The 23,344-nt window shown below is 41.5% G+C and overlaps 1 protein-coding gene across 4 annotated transcripts in view; it reads left to right on the plus strand.

The window, feature by feature from the left end:
- RAPGEF5 (Rap guanine nucleotide exchange factor 5) overlaps positions 1–23,344 on the plus strand; it is a 241,542-nt gene that overhangs the window by 161,159 nt on the left and 57,039 nt on the right. For 3 of the 4 annotated variants that reach the window (XM_031455033.2, XM_064487511.1, XM_064487513.1), the window contains exons 10-11: positions 5,064–5,182; positions 5,641–5,729. In XM_031455033.2, the coding sequence (XP_031310893.1) occupies positions 5,064–5,182; positions 5,641–5,729 (208 nt within the window). The remainder of the gene's footprint in view (positions 1–5,063; positions 5,183–5,640; positions 5,730–23,344) is intronic. The other variant, XM_064487512.1, reaches the window with a different exon arrangement.

Here is a 23,344-nt window from a genome sequence, read left to right on the forward strand (position 1 = left end):
CACGTGAGTCTGTGATTAGGCGGCTTTCCCTCTTACCACTCACCCTCCCCTGCTGTCAGCGGAGGGCACCTGCTTACTCTTGCACTTCCTCTCCTCCCCCAGCTCCCCGCTCATCCCAGACTGCATCCTACTGGCAAAGTTGTGAAGAATCTGTCTGGCCTGGTTGTTGGAGTTTCTTGTTCTTCCCACCATCCCTTCAGGAGAGTATGGGAATGGCCTGGTTTCTGCAGATCTGGGAGCTGGGTGTGTATCAGGGAGAGGGGAGGATTCTCACTCAGCCTGTACCAGCCAGGGCTGAGCGCCGCGGGCCAAGGCGTGGGGGAGCACAGTGCCTTCTGGGAATACGCCGCGCTCCCCACTGCGCCTTCCTCTTCAGTGTTGCCCCTGCAGAAGTCTCTGTTCTCCTGAGGTCTGTGCCTCCTGCTCAGGCATTCTTTCTCCGACGTCACCCATCTTCTGAGCCCTGTTCCCTGTAGTCACTTACAGGAATATTCCTGGGTATGACTCTCTCTTCCCCCTGACAAGGAAACGCATCTTATCCTTGACTCCAGTAACCACCGTCTCCACGCCACTCCGTGCCAGTGGCAGGGCAGCATCTTAGAACGCTCATCAGTGGTCAGTGTCCTCTAGCCAGAGACCACCAGGAACACACCTGTAACTGAGCAAGTTGGGTTTATTGCGTGGTGCAGTGATGGAGACCTCACACCGTGGGAGCCATGGGAGAGCTCAGAACAAGAAGGTGCTAGAGGAAAGCACTTAAAGGACTTGGGTTTGTGTTTGGTGGCTTCGGGAAGGGCTTAAAGTAGCAGGGCTTTTGCTCTAGATCAGGAACCTGGGTACCTCTGGGCCGATATCTTAAATCATATCTCTAGGGAGGGCGGCAGAGCTAACGCTGTCATTGGAAAAGAAGCAGCAGTCACTCGTTAGCTGGGCTTCCCTGTACTTTCTAACATGGCCAATGTGTATGCTTTGTCTGTGTTCAGCTATAGTTTCCAGGTGGCTGTGTTTTTGTCTTGTTCCACCATGGTCACAGAGTGGCCTTATCTGATGTTGATTTTTCACAAAATCATTGACATTCAACAGGAGAATTTGAGGCCCAGACCAGGCACCGGGCCAGCTCCTAGGTGTCAGGGGCTGCTTCTCTTTCTCTGTCTTCACTGCTCTGAACTGCTCCACTTCAGAGATTCACCTTCTTGATCAAAACCTCCACCTCCTTCCTCCTCTGCCACTTGCCTGCCCCCTGCCCTCCTGTGGAGACTTGTCCTCAGCCCATCCATGGTGCCCCCGTCTCTCAGCTCCTCTCTTGGTCACTCCTTTCCTTGACCAGACAGACACCATGCAGTGATGAGCTGTTGGCATGTGTGCTGATGGTCCAGAACCCCTCTCCTCACTCCTTCTTGTCGCCCCTTTGCCAGTCCCTTCCTCTGGGGGCCCCATCATTGACTGTTCCCCTTGCAGGTTTCTGAGCACTTCAGCAGAAGGCCATATAAACCAAAAACATGTGTTTTCTGCCCTCAGCATCACGAAGCCATTTGGCAATCCTTTCATTCATAACTTGTTTACTCCTTGTTGCACCCCCCACCAAAGCCATTTTCCCAACAATTTTCTCTTTAGGCCACCAACGTCACCTGAACCCTCTCCTTCCGGAAGATGGTCTCAATTCCCACTCTATCAAGAAGCTAGAAACCATCCATTTGTTCTACCTCGGCTTCCTTGTTTTCCCTACTTTAATTTTTTTTTCTCCTAAATCTTAACCCATCTTCTTTCCTGGGATCCTCTCTGAAAGGAGGAGATCTCAGTTCTTTCATAGCCTAACCCCGCTGTGTGTATTCATGATGTGTCACCTCTTCTCAGCTGCCCCCTCACCTTGCTGAGTCTCCTGGCCAAGCACCTTCTTCAGCCTGACTCCTTCCCTTTGTAGTGAAATTCCCAGGAGGTGATCTTCCCCGCGTGTGCCCTTCCTCCTCATCCATCACGCCTTAATACTCCTCTTCCCGCCTCTGGACCAAACGTTGTCCCGTCATCACTTTTTCATAGACTCATCATCTTTGTAAATTTGACAACATCAGACAGGTTTTCTCCTTGAATCTCCTGAGACAGTGCCCTCCCACATCTCCAGGCTCATCGTGGTTTACTCTTCAGAATCTCTATATGTAGATTTCCTCCGTTACTCTGATCCCCACCCTCTTCCCCTGCTTTCTATGTTTTTTCTTCCTTTGTCTATCTTCATAGTCCCCTTTCTCTCCTGCGCCCCCTTAACAGTCTCATCTGCTCCCTAACTTGAGTAATTCACAGAGTTGTCTGTGTCCTTGGCCTTTGTCCAGAGGCCGGATTCTCTATTTCTAACTGCTTGCTGAATATCTACAGCGTGATGTATTATCAGGACTGAAACATCAGTTGCCTAAAACTAGATCCATCAGTCTCAGCTGAACCAGTTTTTTGTCCCGTTTAATGCAATTTGCATTCTCTGCCTCTATAGTCATCTTGGCCGATCCCATGGGTTCTACCCCTCGCGTGTGGCCCCCTCTTAGGGAGCTCACTAGACTTCCATTGTGAGGGGCTCTTACCTTGTCATTTCAGGGCAGGGCATTTGTCTTACTCAGCTCTGCTTGCCACTTAGTACCCAGCACAGTGCCTCACCCAAAGGAGACCCTCACTATTAGTCAAGTGATTGACTATAAATTAAGCATTTTAGTGCTTTACTTGCATTTCATAAGCTGTTTGTCATTCAACATATTTTTTGTCATTAGTTCCCTAAATACTTTTATTCTTTACCAAGCAAGCACCAGAGTAAAGTTTCATACCCAGAACCTCAACTGTGGTACTTCTGCTCTTTTTCAAGAAAAGCAGTTAGGTAAAGGCGCATGGGTCAGTTGGGAGGCATTATTTTAACTTTCCTTCTTCTTATGGTTTCATGGCAATTTTATGATGTCTTTTGTCTCCCTTTATGCATTGATTTCTTTCCGCTTTTTCACTTCTTTACTTTCTAACAGGTTTTCAAAATGGAAAGTATCACCACGACATAAGATGCTATTGATAGTACATCAGTGTGATTCAGCTGTTCCCCTGCCCAGCAGAGTGTGGCTGCTCTACGCACAGTCCTGTAATACATATTAGTTACACAGACATGAGAGAAGCCCTTCCCATCCATATGTATGTGCAGGGCCCGTGGAAGTTAATAATGCCATATATCACATGCACAGAGAATGTAAAATGTACTTCCGAATGACAGCAGGCTCATGTGAAATGAGTATTGGCTTACAACAAGAGGAAGACGGGGGAAGGATTTTTGTCCTTTCAGAACTGCTGCTTACTGAATTATTTGTTTCTGGGCGTCTCAGTATCCCAGACTCAAATTCTGCCCTTTTTTTGTTGTTGTTGTTAATCAATAAATGCCCCTCTCTCCAGCCACCATATTTTACTTCAGCCACATGGATAACAAAAGAACCCCTTTGGAGAAATGAAAGATAGCAATTATACATTGGTATTCATGTTACAGGAGTCACACTGCCGTCCTCGGGGAGTTTAACAATGAATATCCAGCATTAATTGCCACAGTAACTGCGCGTCTGACCTTGCTGAAATGTAATACATCAGTTTTACATAGTAAAATTATTTGCGACTAAAAGATTAAAAAAGAATGATCATGAAATTATATCGCTGTTTAGAATGGCCAGTATTATTTTGTTGTTTTTAAGAAGATCTTGGAGGACTCAAATGACTAGGCCGCTGCATTTTCTTAGGAATCAGGACACTGGGAGTTGAAATCATAATTTTCTCGTTTATTTGGTTGTCAATTATGACAAGACTAGTGCCTTTTGATTCTTATGAAAGGTGAATAAAATACATTGGTATCTCCGATAGACCTGTGGACCTGATTAACAAGGCATGAGGGAATAGTACTTTTTATCCACTGGGGGGAAAACGTTCTTTTTGTATATTTGTACCTAATTATAGGTAGAATTTTCTGCCAGGAGCAGAAACAGGCTAGGAGCCTTAGAACTTGTTTCCGTTTCTCAAGAGGCAATGTGGTTTTTAAGGTGAAGCCTATGTGCTGTCAACTTTTTTCTCTTCCATCTTTTTCTCAGACCCTCAGGAACACAGAAGCTTAGTTTTGTAACCTGTGTCTCTGCTTTCCCCGGCTCCTTTCCTCTGGCTGGGCATCGCTGGTCGGGAGGGTTTCACACTCCACACCCTGGGAGCATTCATCACTCAGGGCCGGCTCCACACTGCTGGGTCAGCAGCGAGCCAGACCCGACAGAGCCACGTCAGCGGGCCACTCCAGGCTCGGGGCTGTGCGAGCTGTGTGTGCAGAAATGAGTGATTGTTCAGCCTTCTCTCCTTTTTGAAAAGGACCGAGGTGAAGAAAGTCAGTGCACTCACCCGTGACATCCAAATTTCAGGCTAGATGAGATTTGAACTAGAGATGCATTTTTGCTTGTATTCTGACAAAACAAGTACCTGGTAAATGTGAAGGCCATCTCAGTTTTGTGGGGTGGGGGAAATAAATGAACTGAATGATAGAATGAGTAGGTTTTTTGCCCACTTTTCAAGTCAGGCTGTGATGTAAATAAATATGACTTATGTATCCACTGTTTAATATGGCTTGCTCACTATTTCGTGTTTAAATGATGTTTTGTTATGATTTTCCAATTTTAATATAGTGACTGCTTAAGAAGTATTAACCAGGTAAAAGAGAGTATAGTGCCCATGAAGTTAGTATGTTGTCTTTTTGAAACTTTAAATTTCTTAATTCAGATCATTCAGGTAGTTTAAAAAATGAACTGAGTCTCATCCCCAGTTTAATTTTTTTCCAATTTTCTTTAAAGTATGGATGTCTTTCTGATGCTTTATATGTCCAGAGAACTTGAGTCTGGTCACTGTATCACTAGAGGGAAATTCTTGACCAGACTCTCCTAATTTGTTCTGAATCCATAAAGAAATTACAGTGGAAAGCAACTAGAGAAAACGCCGCAGCTTTAGTAGCTCTCTTTTTTCCCCCCCTCTTTAATTTTCTCTCCCTTTTTCCTTCTTCCATCCATCACTCCCATCTGCAATGAAAGCAGGATGATGAAGTGACGACCGTTCAGGTTAAGGAGCAGGACCAGAATGTCCTGGTGCTGAAGAAAGTGCAGAGCTGCCGCCCAGCCCCCCAGGCGGGGAGCGTGGAGAGTGATTGGAGGTGAGTTTCCACTGAAGCCCCGCGCTCCTGTCTCCTTCTCCCTGCCTGCCTCCCCTTCCCTCGCTCCATCTCACTCGCTCGCTCTGCCTCCTCTTTCCTCCCTCCCTCCCTTTTTTCTCCGCCTCTCCAGCGGAGCGAGCGTTCTAGCTGACTGCGGAGCTCTTAGCAGCCAGATGGATTCGGTTCCCTGTGAAAGGACAGAGATGGCAAGATCTTGTAGTGTTTAGGGGATGCCTTTGTTACTAGCCGCGCACAATGGGCAGCTCCCGGCTGAGGGTCTCTGACCCTCACTTAGAGAGGAAGGATTCCGCCTCGCTTTCAGACCGAGAGCTGCCCTTGCCTACCTTCGATGTGCCTTATTTCAAATATATTGACGAGGAGGATGAGGATGAGGAATGGAGCAGCCGCTCACAGTCCTCCACAGAGGATGACTCGGTGGACTCTCTGCTCTCTGACAGATACGTGGTTGTGTCTGGGACCCCGGAGAAGATTTTGGAGCACCTTTTGAATGACTTGCACCTGGAAGAAGTCCAGGACAAAGAAACAGGTAAGGCAGCGGGTATCTGCTGCTTCCAGACTCACAGCTGTGGCTGCCCTGCTCAGCACCCGTAGGGGCAAGTCTCCCGCGGTAGGCGAAACCAGGGTGGGCTGAATTAGCATATGCTTTGTGCGCCTCCCCCTTGGCCTCGTGCTGTTTTGTTTCAATCCAGTAAATGGACGCATGTAGATCCCAGCAGCCTCCTGGGAAGCAGCCGTACAAAGAAAATGGTATGAAGGCAGATGTTCTTGTTTCTTTGGCAATTTTCACCAGATCTCACCTAAAGGCAGTTGGCAAGAGGCCAGCATTCAATAGCATTTATTCAGTGGGAAGGAATCTGAAGGGTGGGGGTTACCAGCAAGCATTTACCTGGCCTGCGGGAAGCACTGAGCTGGGGGTAGTAAGCCTCCCGGCCGAAATGTCAACAATTAACGCGACTGCTCAGCAACTATCAGCTTAGCATCAACTTCTGCCTTTTTTCCAAGTGGTTTACAAACTGCTCAGAGCTAGCCCTGCTGTGCAGAATATGATACTCATAGCTTCTCAGAGCAGAAATGATAATTCCCTAAGTCTTATTGATCAGACTTCTTGTCCTTTCTACTTAATCTGGGAGCAAAATATCCAGTTGGCTTTGTCACCCTTGCAATTCTGGAAACGCGACCGTTGCATGACCTACCCTACTTCCTTTATCACAGAAGGACAGAACTTGCTTCTCTTAATCGGAATTTGTCACTTGTTCCAGCCTGGAGCAGCTATTCCAGTGAGTAGGCCTCTGGCTACAGCCTAAACTCTGTAACTTGCGCCCCTGACTAAAAGGCACTTTTTGCTGCCACCATAGCACCTGTGATGCCCACAGTTTGCAACATACCGACTGCATCAATAACGGGCATTTTTAGGTTGTATTAGTCCAAAGTAACTCTCAAGGTTTTTCTCATTCAGGCAGGATTGTGAAATGACAGCTTAGGTGGGAACTAGAGTTTCCTTGGGTCCCAGTAGTTTTGTCTGAACTTAATTGATGTGTGGCTCTGTAATGCATTATAAAGGACATTAAGAGAAACAAAGACGTGAAATATGTACACAGAGGGGAAGAAAAAAAGGCCAGTGACTCAGTCATGCATCCTATAGTCATGTTATTTATTGTTTGATCTCAAAATTCTAATGTACCTTATTTTGCGTATGTATGTTGGAGGGAAAGTATCAGTAATTGTCATTTATGCACAAATAAGCTAAAAGAACATATTTTCACGGCATTTGCTGGGTTGTTTTTGTATGTCTGTCTATTAATATTCTGTGCATTTGTGATTATCTTCATCAGAGATAACCATCATGGAACTGGCCATAATTTTCCTTGTCCTGATTGCCAGACTGCTTTACACCGGTGGTTTGGACTAGATTACAGGCAAATTATCTGCTTAAAAGAGGATACCTTTAAACATGGGGAGTGGTTTGGGCATTTGAATGCTTTCTTCTTAACAGCACCACAGTTCTAGTGAATATGACAAGACTTTGTGTCTAGGTCATATTAGTAAGAGTAGAAATCATTATTTCTAGGCCTACTTGATTTCTCTTTTCTTTCTTTCTCATTGTCATGAGTTTTTCATGAAAGATGGCCTAGGTGCCCACTAACAGGTTCCCACTGTTCTACACTGGGAATGAGAAATCACCCTCATTACTGACAGTAATGCCGGAAGTTGTCTCCTGCTGGGAAATGGTGTTGTACCTGGGGTCTGGTGACTGTTATCCCCCAGTTTCCTCTCAGTTATATGAACCCTGGGATCAAATCTGTCACTCTTGCCACATGCTGAGCCCAGCAAAGAGGACCAGGACTTGGTGGCATGACCTTCATGGGACAGGGAGAGCCCAGTTGGGGTCAGCCCCTCCTCACCCCTGCTCATTGCCTTAGAGTTTACAGAGGACACATGTGAAACTTCAGATGTTTGCAGAGACACTTGAGGGGAAAAATGGTAACAACTTTTCCTCTGATCAAAGGAGAATTTTATGAAAATGAAAACTCAACTTTGGAGGGTGATTGATGTGGAAGTCACATGCACTTCTTCAAAACTTCGCTAAGAGCACTTGGAGAAAAGACAACAGGAAAGCCACCATGTGGCTTTTGTTGTGAAAATGAAAAGAAGTATAAATATGAAATCAATTTTGTGTGCGAATTGAAGAGAAGTGGTTGTGAGTTTGTTCTAGTTTGAATGCTAAATGAATCACATGTTTAAAGCAGTTGAGGCCCCTCCTCATGGACAGAGGTGAATTCTAGTTCTTTGTCTTGGTCAGGCTGGTGAGCTTCATTATAAAAGGCCTCTGTGTGCAAGAGCCTAATAGAGTCACATAAACATATGGAAGACAGATGGAGGAAAATGAGACAGGGCTGCAATAAAAGTATACAGCAGCGTTTTTATGTTCTTGAGCGCCCTTTTAGGGAGACAGAACCATATGGGGCCGGGTGGAGCCATATGGTGGTTGTCCACATGGCCCCCGATGGCAATGAGGAGGGAAAAGGGTACCTGGGAGGAAATAAGTGGTCCTGAAGACTGGGATGAGCCTCCTCTGGATTCTTACATTCCTGTACCCAACAGAGGCTGGGGAAGGTAACCAAACAAGAGATGCAAGTTATTTCCCATTTCTTCTCTGCAAAAGTCACTTAGTTGTGAAAATGTAGGTGCAAGGCCTAATAGAAGAGACCTACACTCACAAAGGACAGGTTGAAGTGATAACTAATTGATGGCAACATGCAAATGGGAAAAAAGTTTACGTAACTGAATGGAATAGAAAGGAGAATGCCAGGCCTGTGAGATAATGTATTTTTGTTGTTACCTGAATTAATAATAGAACAGAAAAGAGGACACACATGAACTTATTTGCAAAACAGACTGAAGACATACAAGACAAACTTATGGTTACCAGGAGGGAAAAGGGTGTGAGGAAGGATAAATTGGGAGTTTGGGATACTAACTACTGTGTATAAAATAGATAAACAACAAGGTCCAACTGTATAGCACAGGGGACTATATTCAATACCTTGTAATGGCCTATAATGAAAAGGAATATATATACATATATGTATATATAATCTGAATCACTATGCTGTACCCCAGAAATTAACACAACACTGTAGATCAACTATACTTCAATAAAAAAGAAAGAAAACAATTCATATAGTAGTCTATCACCATATCAAACTGATGTTTAAAAGCAAAAAATAATACTTGAGATGTTTACAAGCAACCTACCAGCAATTTTCCTAAATGATGTGATCCGCACCACACTTAACCAGGCTTCTTTTCATAATCCCCTGTGCATACCTTTCCTCCATGGTAGGAACAGGCATAAAAAGTCATCCAGTGAATATCTGTGGAATGAATGAATGAATGAATGAATGAATAGTTCTTCATTGTTTAAAATTGAAAAACTATTTGAGTCTGGTAACTGGATATCTATTTGTGAACATGGAAAGTGATTGAAGCTGTTTTCAAAGATTTCCTTCTCTTTCAAGGTTCAGGTTCTGACTTGAAGCATTTGGAATGTTAGAGAAAAATCCAGCAGTTTTATCTTTCATCTCCCCAGAAATAGGGCAGACATCACTGGGCATTCCCAGCCCAGGAGAATTACAAGGGAGGCAAGAAGCAAGAAAAACAGTCTGATATGAGCAGAGTTGCTGGAGAGCTGGAGGAGCAGTTTCCCACTGGCAGCCTGGGTCTGCAGCGGTTGCTGCCCCTCTTTAACCCTTTCCCCGCCCTGGGAAGGATAAAGTCTGTTTTGTCCAGAGATGCTTCTGTTAGAAATGGCGATTTCTGTTTTGCAGTCCAGGGATGGGCGTGGGAATATGGTATCAGATGGATTATACAGAGAAAAACCTTCTTATTAACTTTTCTTTCGACATCAGCATCATGATGGACCTACCTTAGGGAAAATGCAGGAGGAAATATATTATTCACTCCCCTCTTTTTTTCCACTTTTTAGTTTTTTATTCATCTTTTTGAAGCAGGTGAGCTTACGGTTACAGGTTTTCAAGAGAAACAAGCAGAGAATGGGGTAGTGGGACCAGGTAAAGCCTGTCAGCTGGTTCTTATGAGGCTTGACCTGCTTTCTTCAAGGTATGGCTGGTGTTTTTACTTCATGAGGTTAACATTCAGTATGTTGTGTACTTGGGGGAAATGTCTGTTCAGCCTGCTTTGACCAGGCATGGATGCCTGAGTGCAGGGGGTGTGCTTTCGACAGCTCTTAATAGGCTGATGATGTCATTGAGAAAGTGAGTCCCTTACCTTTGTAACGAGGCAGCAACCTCTGGGAAAGTACCTGATTTATATCAGACGAGTGTCTCACTCAATTGATAGAGTCCAAAAGCTATTCTCCATCACCAGCTTAATGGCTGTTTTGGAACATTATACTGATGGAACCTTGAGTAAAGCCAGGACAGGCACCCCAGTTTTCAGTGACTTTATCTTCTTCCTCCTGCCAGCACCAAGCCTGTCATAAATACTCAATACCTATTTCTGGTGAAGGAAGATTAAGAATGCCTTTTCCCTGTTCATTGGAAAGACAATTTAGGGAGAAGACAACTTCTCCCTTGATTTCCCTACGTTTTAGGATTTCTGGAAAGATGTTGGGTGCTTCTGTTCCAGGCCTTCTCTTGCAGGTGGCAAGACCTTGATGACCTGTAGCACCATGGCTTCTGCAGGACTAGAACTTTCTGAGGGTAGGCACAGGAGTTTTTAAATGGTGGTAAAGCTCTCCATGATTTTGTGCCACTAACGTGCATGTAAAATTATCTTGGATTTATCTTTTTATTCTTGTGGTGTCATGTAACAAATAAATCAGTGGATTTATCCGCAGCTGCACTATTAGTAGCACATGAGGCCTTTTTCAAAACCACTGTCCAGGTCCCACCCCAGAGACCCTGATTCACTTGACCTGAATTGGGGCTTAAGCCTTACGAGCTTTAAAAGCTCCCCAGGTGCTGCTAATGTGTAGCTGGGGGTGAGAGCCATTGAACTAGGACGATGACTGTCTCCCCACTTTTTTAAAAGACATATTCCAAGTTTCCAATAGTTATCTATTTGCCTCTGAGAGTTAGGGGCGTCATTTCCCCTTCTCTCCACCTCCCCTCCCCAGTCCCTCTGCAGGGCTTTACGTCAGCCTCCTGTCCACTGGTCCCTGCCCTGGAGCCTCTGCAGCCTGGGACGTTCAGAATTCACAAGCCTGCATTGCTGACCCATCCACTGAAATGGTTGAAAAAAGGGAAATAATCAGAGGAAACAGAGAAACTGGACACAAAAGCTGTTCGCTCTCTTGATTCTTGGAAGGAGGAGGTGATGATATAGTGAGCAAAACCCACTTGGAATTTTGTCAGGATTCTGTCACACTTCAGAAATCTCTGGGTGGTCTTCAGGACTCACAGCCCAAGGGTGCTTACTTCTGTAAGAAATGGCATGTTAAGGAAGGAGAATATGCACATGGAGAGTAGAAAGGGTACCAAAATGAGACTCTGCAGTCTTGGGTCCCAGATCTGGGCTCCATTAATAAACCAGCCTGAGAGAGCAAGGTGTACCTGAGAAGCTTTCTAAAGTGTCTTTCATCTCTAAAATGCTTTGATCCAAAGAGATTTATATCAGTCCCTTTGCTTTCAAAGTATATCACAGAACCATAGAGTTGTATCTAGATCTGGAGGAGACCCTAGAATTCAGGTAGACGACCTCCAGAACCTTGTGGTCATTTTATGCTGGCATTACCATCACTTAGCCGTGGTACATGGACCTAGACTACTTGGTCTGACTTCACGTTACCTTGTATTACTGTTGGCGTTTCTTTGGCCTCATAGAGCAGTTACAGTGTTGATGAGGTAGCAAGCTTGGAATTCAAGTCTCAGTGGCCATACCTGGTGATGATTTAAGCATGTTTGTATATAACCTTGTCCAATGGGAAACTTTTTAAGTTCCTTTGAGAAATTACGCTATAACATTTCCATAGAATAGCTTCGATTTATCACCTACTAGTAAAATCCATTTGCAGAGAGTTTTATTACCAAGCCGTTTTGGGATATTCAGAAACAGTCTATTGCCGAAGAAAAGCGACGGTTTTCCTCCAGTGATAAAATATAATACATCCTAGCTCTTATACTATCCGTCCCCTGTAATCCCTTTACTTTAACTTTACACATTGTTTCTGTAATAAAATGTAACAGTGCATTTCTAAGTGCACAGGAATGAATACCTTAGAAATATTTAACTCCTTCCTTCCACAGATATCTCTGACCTGTTGTGTAGGCACTATTCTAGATGTGAGGGTACATCTGTAAACAAAATACACAAACTCCTTACCTTCGCAGGGCTTACATTTTAGTGGAGGGAGTCAGACAAAAAACAAAAAGGGAAATAATGAATGTTAAATGAACGGATGTTAAATAACCAATCTCATCACAGGGACTTGTTTAGAATAACTATATCCACATGTCTTTAAAAATAAGGAAGCTACAGGATATTTTAACGTCTTTAAAGTATTACAGAGAATTGATATGAAACTTCTCGTCCTATTTGGCAGGGTTCAGAACCAAAGGAAATAGATTTCAATGAAAAAAAATAAGTAAATAAAAGAAGTAAAAAGGAATTTGAAGTAGGTATAGGTATCCCCAGATGGTACTTGCTACAGCAGGAAGTCAAGTCATAGAACCTGCATCCGTGGAAATGCTTGATATCAGCCTTATACCATCTTGACCTGTGGAAATAGCTTTCTCAGAGACAAAAAGCTGAACTAGGTTGCCACTTGAGGTCTTTTCCAGCTTTATGAAACTGTCAGTTTTAAATACTAGGTTAATTTTGTTTGGACACATGCTAATGAGAAAATCAATGAAAGACTAAATAAATTCATTAGCACCACCTCCAGCTGCCCAGGGTGTGCCTCAGATGCCGACACAGAGCCCCACTGTTCAGTGAAGGCTTGTTTTTCCAGATAAAGTGAAGGCTTGAAACAGCGATCCACAGTGGCAGTGAAAATCCCCAAAGTGCCATCAAGAGCGAGAACTAGGAGTAAAAGTGCTCATATTAGGACATGGTTTCTGTTCTGCTCTATCATCTTTGTGCTTTTGGTTTGCTTTGGTTTTTTGGCAGTTCCCTTAGCTTCTCTCCTGATTGCTAATAGGGAGAATGTAATGTTTTTGCCTACCGTAGTTGAAGCATTGGAAGACTTTATAAGTTAAGAGTGATAAAGTGATGAGATAGTTAGAATTGTGTAAAAATTTCCTCCTCGGTTGCCTCATTTGTGAAAGCAAAGAACTTAGACCATATGATGTCTGAGGTCCCTTCCAGATTTGACAGCCAGGAGTTGCCACCACTCCATTCATGCAGACTTCCTCTCCATTAGATGGACGCTTGTACAGGATGATTATCTCCATCTGATGGACACAGATGCTAAGGAAGAAGTTAACTAAGCAGCTTCAGAGATACAGCGATCATTTGAATCTGGAGATGAACCCACCTATTTTCCTAACTTTATCCCAGATACCATTTTTTTCTGTCCACTGACTAGAATCACGGATGAAAGGCAGACTTGAAGTAAAAACCTATTCAGCTCTAGCTATCAACCCCACATCAAGTGCTTCAGTAGCCACTAAAGAGTGATCTAATCTCTAGCACAAAGACCTGCTTCTTGGTTTCCAGCTGTGAGCAGGCTGGCCACTGGCTGAGCTAACTGCTTCAAGAAGGTTACAAGAGAAGGGCCGTGTGGGGGAAGAGGTCCTTGTTTCAGCTGATGCTGTATCAGACCACTCATAAGAGAAATGATTAAAAATCAGTCTTTGTGGATTTCATTTGCGGTGTTCATCTTCTGAACTCATCTATTCACACCACCTTTGAACATGTGATATTATGTGTGATAACAAGGCAGTTGATGCTGTTACACTGCCAGTAGATTGTGGGTTAATTAATACTCTTGTTGGTAATGAAGCAAGGTGAAATGAAGTGAGACAGAGCTGAGGCATAAGGTCATTAACATACGCTGATTAATAATGGAAATGTGGACATTTTCATTACAGGATAACCAATGGGCAAAGGGAGATGTTTAATGGATAAGGATGTAAGTAGGAGTACAGCCTACTTTTCAGGGAAATAATCCCTATTTAGGATGAGACGGGATCATTGGAATGCATTTTTTAGTTGCATCATTTTTGTATTTACTGCACATGATCTCTTCCAATACTTAAGTTCAAGTCCCAAGCACACTGGAAACAAACTAAAATATTGTAGAGCTGTCAGGAGTTAAATTCAAGAAGATCTGAAGATAGGAAATGGAAAATGAAATACACAAAGGACAAGGATTACCTTAGAAATTAGATTGTTAGTCTCCTGACTCAAAGGATTTTGAAAATCTTCGGCATCCTAACAAGAGGTTTTAGACTTTCTTCTTTGAATATTTTTAAGGAAAATATCAACAACTTTCTGATGGGCCAGAGTGAGTTCCTACAGCCGGGAAGTAAGACAGAGGATCTTTGAAAGTTTCCTTCACACTGTGTTCTAAATGAAATGCACATGTGACTGCTTGTTTCTGTGAAGCCTGTCCTGGTGGTGATGTCCTCAGCCCCCCAAACCATGAGGGTTTCCCTGTGTAAACTGTGGCCAGAATGGAAGACTTAGAAATGAATGGACTTTCTCCTTTATTCACCTTTGCACCTTTTATTTGCTTTATTTACGTTTTGTTTGCTTCCCCAGAAATGCTTTTCCTCCACCTCAAACATTCAGTTTGACACTCATCTTTTTAGATAGACAACTGTGAGGAACCTTAGGTATTTCTTTCATTGTGGTTGTTATAATTACCTAGAATGGTTGGTGAATAAATTATTGCAAATAATAAAATACCCTGGTACACTGAGAGTTGCCATAAATATGTACACAAATTATCCACTTTCAAAGAATCAGAATACGTAAAATTACAATCTTTTAAAATGTAAAATATAGAAACCCTGTCTAGTAAGTCACAAAGTTCACATAGAATTATGAGGTCCCAGTAGTCTTCGGTTTTATAATTATATGAGTAAAATACTGGCGTAACTCTGTGTAGTCTCTTTGACATAGGGTTAAGATTGCTTTTGAAACACATATCCAGTATAACTTTTAGTTTTTGTCATAAAAATATGTTTGAGAAAGATAATAGCTTTGTTTAGTTTTCCCTTATATTTTGCCTCCCTAATATATACCCTTTGGGAACAAAGGCTGCTACTTCTGTTTTTCTATCTATAGTTCTATAGTCTATCATCTTTATAGCAGTTTCTCAGTTAGCTTGGTGCTGAGTTTTGTTCTTGTAAATTTTTTTGTTCTTTTTTTTTTTTTTAAGGAAAATGGATTTTTGTTCCCTTAAGAAGAAAATGCTGTTCCCAAATCTGAAAGTTTTAAAAAATGACCATATTTTCTCAGTGAGTTTGGGATCTGTTGACATATTTAATACTATCCTTTGATAGAAATATTTGTGATTTGGCCAGTGTCCAGCTGTAGTTCCAGAAACTTGTTTAAATTTGTGATATAAGTCTGGCATTTTGCAGGCAGCAATTTGAAAGGAGTAGCAGGTTCTGAAATTCATGGAGACTGTATACTGTGTCAAAAGTGAGTTTGACAATTGAGTAATTGAAGTAAAATCATCGTTTTACTGTTACACCAGCAAATGAAATTACTCGAGACTTTTAAGACAATGTCAAAGGATGAAAACTCTCTTTCCTCTTTCTGCCTCTTTCTCTCTCTGAAATCTTGTGTGTCATCTCCTCAGCTGAAGGATTTAAAGGGAGATCATCAAATGTTGTCTGTGTTTTAAAATGCTGTGAGATCGATAATCCTCAAGCAAAATTTAGCATCCTATCAGAAAATGGAAAAAAAATAGTGATTTTTTTTCTGTATGAGAGTGTGTGCTTCAGATAGTGTGAGGAAGGAATGCTAGTGGATGACAGTTTGTTGATTATAATCACTGCATGTTTATCTTTCGCAGTATGTTTCAATCAAATTACTGCTTCATGTAAAGGGTGCAGCACCACAGAATTGCTGTAATTGACAAGCACACGTCTAGAAGGGCTATTCTTCGAGTGGAGAATTTTTCCTTTAACATACCTATAATTGAGCTTTTCCTCATTTCTCTTTGCAGTCTTTCTCATTATAACCTTTCCCTCACATTTCCCATTATCCTCATTTTCTGCCCTTGGGGCTTTCTTGCTCTACAGTTGAAACCGTTCCCTTCATTCTGTTTGCAGCTTTTTGCCTCGTTCTTCATGCTGCTATCTGGCTGGCAGTCCTTCCCCCAAATCCGAAATAAATATGAAATGAGACAGAATTGTGAGGTATGGGTGAGCGGAAAGTGTGGGAAACTAAAATATCTTGTTGTCATCCCCAGAATATCTTGTTGTAATCTAAATGGTGGCAGAAAATTATTTTCAGAGCAATCCTGTATCTGTTCCTGCTGCAGACTTAGCAGCATTTCTTGTCTGTTCAGCGTATAGGGTCCTTGGTGAATCTTCCAACTTTTGAATCTTTTGATTCGGTAAATGAACTTCACTTAATGTGAAGATGGAAAGCACAAGTTAAAATTGCCCGTTGCATACCTGGCTGGATATTTCTACTTAAATCCTCAGGCTAGAAATGAACAGAAATTTAGTTGAATGGCTCATGCTAGGTAGTGGTTCTAATGTTGAGCATCTGGTATTTTCCTTCTTACTACATCCCTTTCCGTGTGCCTTAAGTAGACTTGTTATGAAGAAAGATTTACATAGTGCTTAGAGCAAGTTAGGTTTTTTTCCCCCAAAATTTTGTTCCTGTCTTGCTTGATATCACATATTTTGTTTCTGTGTAGCAGACTTACAGATATCATGAATCCAATGCCACTTGTTTTGCTGAGGGAAAAAGAGGGTGAAGATATTTTCATCCTGATTTTGGATCGTTTCTCAAGAGTTGAACATATAAAATGTGACATCTTTTGTCTTGGTTCGGTTTGAATTTGAAGGTATTACAAAGCCATTTTCATTCACCACTGAGGACTTTTGTAGAAATATTTTAGTAAGTTCAAGTTCTGCCCGTGCTGACTGACATAATGCGAGTGCACATCTCAGAATTACTATGACAGTTTACACTATTTTACCATCTCCTTGAGAGATTGTTTGTTCTTTTAAAAAAGTAATCAAAAACCTTTAAGGCAAAGGTGTCTTCAGCAGCGCATTCTAGAAATCCACAGTAACGAGATCAGGATAAATTCACAATACTTGTCTCTTAAATGTACTTTTCCTGCTTGTGGTAACTGAGAAACTTGAGAACCAGACCACATTACTGATCACGTGTTTGAGTTCCTGAAAATTTTCTGTGTGTAGAGCTTATTTATGATTAGGCTTGGCTGCATATGATAGAAAAACTCAAACGGTGACTTAAACAAGGTATACATTATACTTCACTCTTATGTAAAAATAGAGAAATACAGTCCAGAGCTGGTAAGGCCACTCTGTAATCAGCCAGGACTGGGAGTCCTTACAGCTCTTTGTTCCAGTGTCCCTAGAATCTGACCTGCATTTCACGAACCAAGATGGATGCTTGTATCAAGGTCCAGGTAGGCATGATGGAACCAGGCAAGGACATACCTGTTCATCACACGTGACTTCTGTTTCTATCTCATGGACTGCAACTTAGTTGTGGCCACGTCTAGCTACATGTGAAGCTGAGAAATGTATTGTTTGGTTTGGTTTTAAAGTATCTGGAGAGCGAGAGAGAGGGTATGGCTCAGTGGCAGAGCACATGCCTAGCATGCATGAGGTCATGGGTTTGATCCCCAGTCCATTAGTTAAATAAAAAATAACAATATTAAATGAACCTAATTACCTCCCCCCACCAAAATAAAATAAAATAGCTGGAGAACAATATGCCCAAGAAAAAAATCAAAGTGTGATTCCTAAAGAAAAGGAAAATGTAATTTTAAAATGAAAGCTTGTGTTAGTTTTGATCCTTTAGACCTAAGGCCATAATTATATGTCTCTTCAAAGTAACATAAACATATTGTGATTTAAAGCACTGTATAATCACTTTTTTAAAGCCTATAAATGGTTTGGATTAACTCATATTCTTCTCAACAAGTGAATATTGACACTATTCTCGTGTATTTTTAATTCTCAAGGTTTACTGAACTCTAAGTACCTCTCTCATGTGTGATTTGAGCCACTGAATTTATGCTTGAGAATTCTACATCTTTTATTCCAAAATTCTCCCTACTAGTTGTTAGAAATATTTTTCAACAAATAAATTACGTATACCGAGAAATATTTCATGTCATACGGCTTTGAAGAAGTTTTTTTTTTAACAATAGCACAAATTAAATTTGTTCTTATAAGAGCAGGTTACAGTATAATTTTATATAATCATATTATTATATTCTGGGTGATATTTCAGAACTCATATGTGCCTGTTACCTACCTGAATCACCATGAATCATGCAAACAGAAAGGCCTAAGGATGTTCTTAGGTTTTGAGTAGTATGTTTATTTTAAAACAAAACAAAACTGATTTATTAGAACCATTTGAGACGAGGAGTTTGTATGAGCACCTTTAGCCAAAAGGCAAAGCTATCTTGGCCAAAGATAGTTGATATATGTTTAATGGCCTGTTTATCTGTATGTTGGGTTGATAGGTGATAACTGAGGTGAGTGACAGCCGAGACTTTGACACGGAAGTTAGTTCTTTTGATTTGGGAAAGAGTGAACAAAATATAATGGGACTAATGATTTTCAGTGTCTGTAATGTCTAATATGGAGAAGTTTATGTATACAAAAAGGAGGAGTTTTATGGTTTGACCTTTAAAAAAATTATTAGTTTTTGCCTGTACGTTTCAATTTTTTAAATACAAATATGTATAATTGGCCATGAAAACATCTTAAAAGCATTATGAATGTGTGAACTGTCTTAATCCTTCTGTGTGATTGTCAGTTCTACCTCTCGAAAAGCAAAATGGCTGATCTCTGATAGCTATTTGCTATTGCCAGTTGTTCACTAAAAAAATCACAACAAAATGACATTTGAGTAGGAGTAAAGGAAATCCACATGCTGGCAGATAGATGAAAAAACTACTTCCTAGGGGCATCTTGGGCAATTTAAAGCCAATAAAAAGCAGGTTCCTGCATCTGTGGTTTTCTCCGTGTCCAACCCGGGATTCCATGGCTTTCCTGCACTTCCTTTCCCCCTGCCCCTGCTGTGGACTGTTTGGATCCACACCCTCAGGAGAGCATTGTGCAGTGAGAGCCAGAGCTGGGGCACCTTGGGACCTAGGCCCCTTCCGACAGTAGCTTGCATTAAGTTGGTGGTTATTCTCCTTACTTATCTCAGTCTCAGTGTCATCATTCCACAAAAGAGAAGATAGGACCTACCTTCTAGGGTGGATATGAGGAGCACAGATCATGGGAGTGAAACTCATGGTACAGCTTACAGGATGTGTCCGTAAAGGGTGGCTGGTTTGGTTATTTTCACATAGACTAGCTACTGTCTTTCCTCCCAATATTTCCTCGTTGCCCACTAAAGCCACCACTGGCTTCCAGGGGCACAGTAAGGAATAGATGTGGCTCAAAGCAAATTTGGGGGTCTCTGGGGCTAAAACAAGTATGCTGGGTGGTGGTGGGCAGGGGTGGGGTGTAGAGGTCTGCTCAGACATTCGCATGGATGGACTGTTCATCAGGTTAGAGCGTGTAGGTTGCACTGTGTGGTCCTTTAATGATCTCACCAGTCAAATTCCAAACCCTTGTGACAGTTGAGACTTTATCTTACAATTTTGTCTTCACCACCGCAGAGAGCATTGTGATCAACCCTAAGTAATAGGTGTCTGGTCATTTGTTGCGACTAAACCTTTCTATGTGCCCCTGAACCACAAGTGTCCCTTTCACCTGTATGAGAAACAGAGCAACTATATGATACTGGAAAGAACTCTATAACTCTTCTGGAAACCAGACACAAAGGCATGTCTGCTGTCAGTCACTGGTTAAAATACTTGTTCTAGAAATGTTTTCAAACAGGCAGTACATTAAAGTAAATTTTCTTGTATTGGAAGTTTTCAGTTTGCATACAGTCTTATGCCAGATTGGTTAGAAAGAGCCTTAGTTATGTAAGTTGTATTTATTTTAAATTAGTACGTTTGCAGGATATTTTTTTATTTTGAATGTATCTAGTGATCATGCCAATTCTAAGCTTTAAAATAGGCAGTTAATTATCCATTGCTAAACTTTGTTGAAAATAACTTCTCTCTTGTATCCCTAAAATTTCTGTTAATCAGAAACAAAAAATAAATGAATAAATAAAATTTTATTTGTCTGAAATTCAATGCTAATGATTCACAATAACCAACAGAAAAATTAATATTCAGAATGATGATGTATTTCAAGTTTTGAAAGAAAGCTGATTATAGAGATTCTTCTTAAAGCTAGGAAGATAAAAATATCATGCTTTTTTTTCAAAGGCTTATGCAAGTATTAGAGTTATTGCTTGAAATAATCATGCCTGAGACTTCTAATTTAAGATTTAATGTTTAAATTAATTTTTGTTTCATGACATTAATTGGCATGCGCTTAGGAACACAGTTTGTATCTTAGGAATGCATTATATTATGTTAATCATACAAGGTGCAGCAACTCAGAGAGGTCAGTTACATTAGACTGAGTGAATCTGACAACGTGATATTTTTTCTTGGTAGATGCTGGCAGAGTGGTATTGAAAGCTTCATACCCATGACAGTTTCCACATTCTAATTCATATAGTTAAGTAAAATGATACTTGCATTGATCATCATAAAGAAATTTGTCCTCCTGGCTCATTTGTGAGAGCAACTGCTGTTGCTGATCAATGAGCTATTCAACTGTAGGAAGAGTCTTTGGGGAGAAACTGTGTGGTTGATGGTGTGAGAACTGATTATCAGAATATCCTTATTTCCTTTCAGTCTCACTAGAGTATGCTGCTACCTTTACCAAGGGGCCTCTCTAAAGCCACCAGACCAGGGACCATCCACACACCAAATCCAGTGGCCTTCGAATGTTTTGTCTCATGAACCTTCTTCCAGCAACTTTTAACACTTATGAACTACTCTCTTTCCCAATCCTTCTTTCTTGTTGGCTTCTATTACATTTGTGTCTTCCAATTCTCCAGTTTCTTCTTTTCTCTTCTTTAACTTACCTTTCTCCTACCATTGCCCAAATATGAACATCCTTGGACCACTGCTTGCATCTTCCTAGGACTGAATCTGAGAATTCATGTTGTTCCCTGCCATCCTTTTTATACAGTAGCTCCCATAATCATCCAGCCTTTTTTAGCAAACTCTGGTGTTTGATATTTTTGCTCAGTAGTTTCACTTAAAGTAATTTCGGGAACCCAACATTCAGCGTGTTTAAAAGTGAACTCATCCTCCCTCCCCTTATTCTTACTTTATCCTGTGTGACTTCCAGGATGCAACAAGTGTAAACTGCACCTCCTGTCACTTCTCACCTTGACAATCTTCATTCAATTCCCTTTCTTTTCCTATAGAGCGAGCCCCAGGCTCCTTAGTCTAGGGCTCAAAGACCCTCCAGGAATTGGCTCTAACCCAGCTTTTCAGTTACACCACATGACCTCTTCCATTACTGTTTCACAATTTTACTGTAGACTAAGACTTATAAACTCACATGTCCACAGATACTTAATGTGAACGAGTGAAGCCAGCCAGGGTGGAACTGTGCGCAACTAGGGAGTACACCCTGCAGACAGAGCACAACTCAGCTCTAAGCCATGGTTGCCATCTGAGATGTGGACCTGGTGGTGCCACATCTCTGATTTTCAAATATTGTCAGCCAACAATAACAACAAAAAATCTTTAAGGGCAAAATAAGCCTCAGAGGCCACAGGTTTGTGACTCAGCCACAGACACACACCCATCCACCCCTTTGCTCACACACTCCACCTCTTTCTCCACCCATCCTTCCCAGAAGTTCAGTGGTCATCTCACATGCCACCTTTTTGGTGAAATCTTCCCTGGCATATCCAAGTCTCCTTCATCTCATGTGACATTTTTGGTTAGTGCTGCTCAGTTTCAGTGTTACCTTACTTGGTTCATCTCATGGGGATACATGTCTCAGCTCCTTTTCTAATCAGGAGCTGGAAGCCACGGACCAGGGTTGTGCTTCCCTGTCCCTCAACCCCCAGCGCCTTAACTAATGCCTCTATCTAGTCCGTCCTTAGTACACAGTTTGTGTTGGTTGCCTGGTGGCACTTGGGGAACTGGGACAGGACATACATAATGTTATTTTAGGAAAATAAAGAGCAGTTAGTATTTATTGAGTGCCTGATGTGTGCCAGGTTCTCTGCCGGATGCATTAGATATCCTGTTCTGTTTAATTGCTGCTACAGCTCTGCTAGGCGTGGATGTGATATCCACTTAATAGGTGATTTAACTAAGGCCCAGAGAGTTTAGCTACTACGCAGGTAGGAATCCAGCTCTCTGATTCCCTTTGCATGATTTATACTGTTTTCTGAGCTTCCCAGCAGACTGGGCAGATACATGAATTGTGCCTGGACACTGAGAGCAGCTGATTGGGGTAGGGACAGCAAGAGCTCATGGGGCTTCTCCCTTCTGTAACGACAGGGTGACCTGCCACCATGACCCTTTCTCTGTGTAGAGAAGATAAAAGTGCTGCTTTTAATACTCCGTGCTCCTAGTGACATTTTTAAAGGGCAGCATGTGGAATTAAACACAGGCAAGGACATAAAACCTTCAAATCGTTTTTTCCTAAAGAAATGGGATGGGATTCCAAAACCAAATTTTACAAGTTAAAATAAAAACGGATTTCATTATTGAAGGAGGGCCATGCAATCCTTTTCTATAATAAGCTCCTGTCATTAAAGGGATGACTTTTAAGATACGGTGTAGAAACAGCATTAAATGAATAAGCGTTTCTTGTGCAACTGATACCTAAAAATAAAACAAGATCCCAAGTTTTGGCAGTTTTTGAATGGCTAAGCAATACTCTGGTTGAATTGTAAAAGTAGGCAGGAGTTGAGTGAATTTAAAAACTATGACAAACAGCTGCATTTGAGGTCATTAGTGTTACTTTCTGAAACGTAAAATACAGTGAGCAACAAGTATGGCTTTTATCAGTGGCATAGCACTTTAAGATTGAAAAGTGAACATTAATTTTTGTTTGTTTGTGTTTAATCAAATTACATTGTACATTTTGGCATTGCTTCTCAAAAAATAACGGTAAGTTTAACATTCCAGGGCCAGAAATGGGCCTTTTCAAGTACAAAGCTTTCTTGGCTCCTTGGAATAAAGGTTAAATAGAGCATATTTTATAGCACCTTAAATTTTACAGCAGCTGAAAGCAGAAACAAAACGGCTAACAGTACTTTAGGGAGTATGAGTTAGTACAGAAATGTTGAATATTCACATTACCTTACTTAGATTAAATGGCTCCTATAGGCAGTTGTCTGTCAAAACTCTCTTCATTTGCTTTCTTGGTAATTCACTTTAACGGATGAGTAGTTTCATTTTTGCAATGTGTTTTGCAGTATTGAAAAATAACTGAAGTAAATTTCTGTAATTGTTCCTATGTCACCCTATACTCATTTTAATTTCTAGATTTCAGGGTTTGTTTTTGTTTTTTC

This window comes from Camelus dromedarius, chromosome 7, assembly GCF_036321535.1.
Source record: "Camelus dromedarius isolate mCamDro1 chromosome 7, mCamDro1.pat, whole genome shotgun sequence".
Lineage (NCBI taxonomy): Eukaryota > Metazoa > Chordata > Mammalia > Artiodactyla > Camelidae > Camelus > Camelus dromedarius.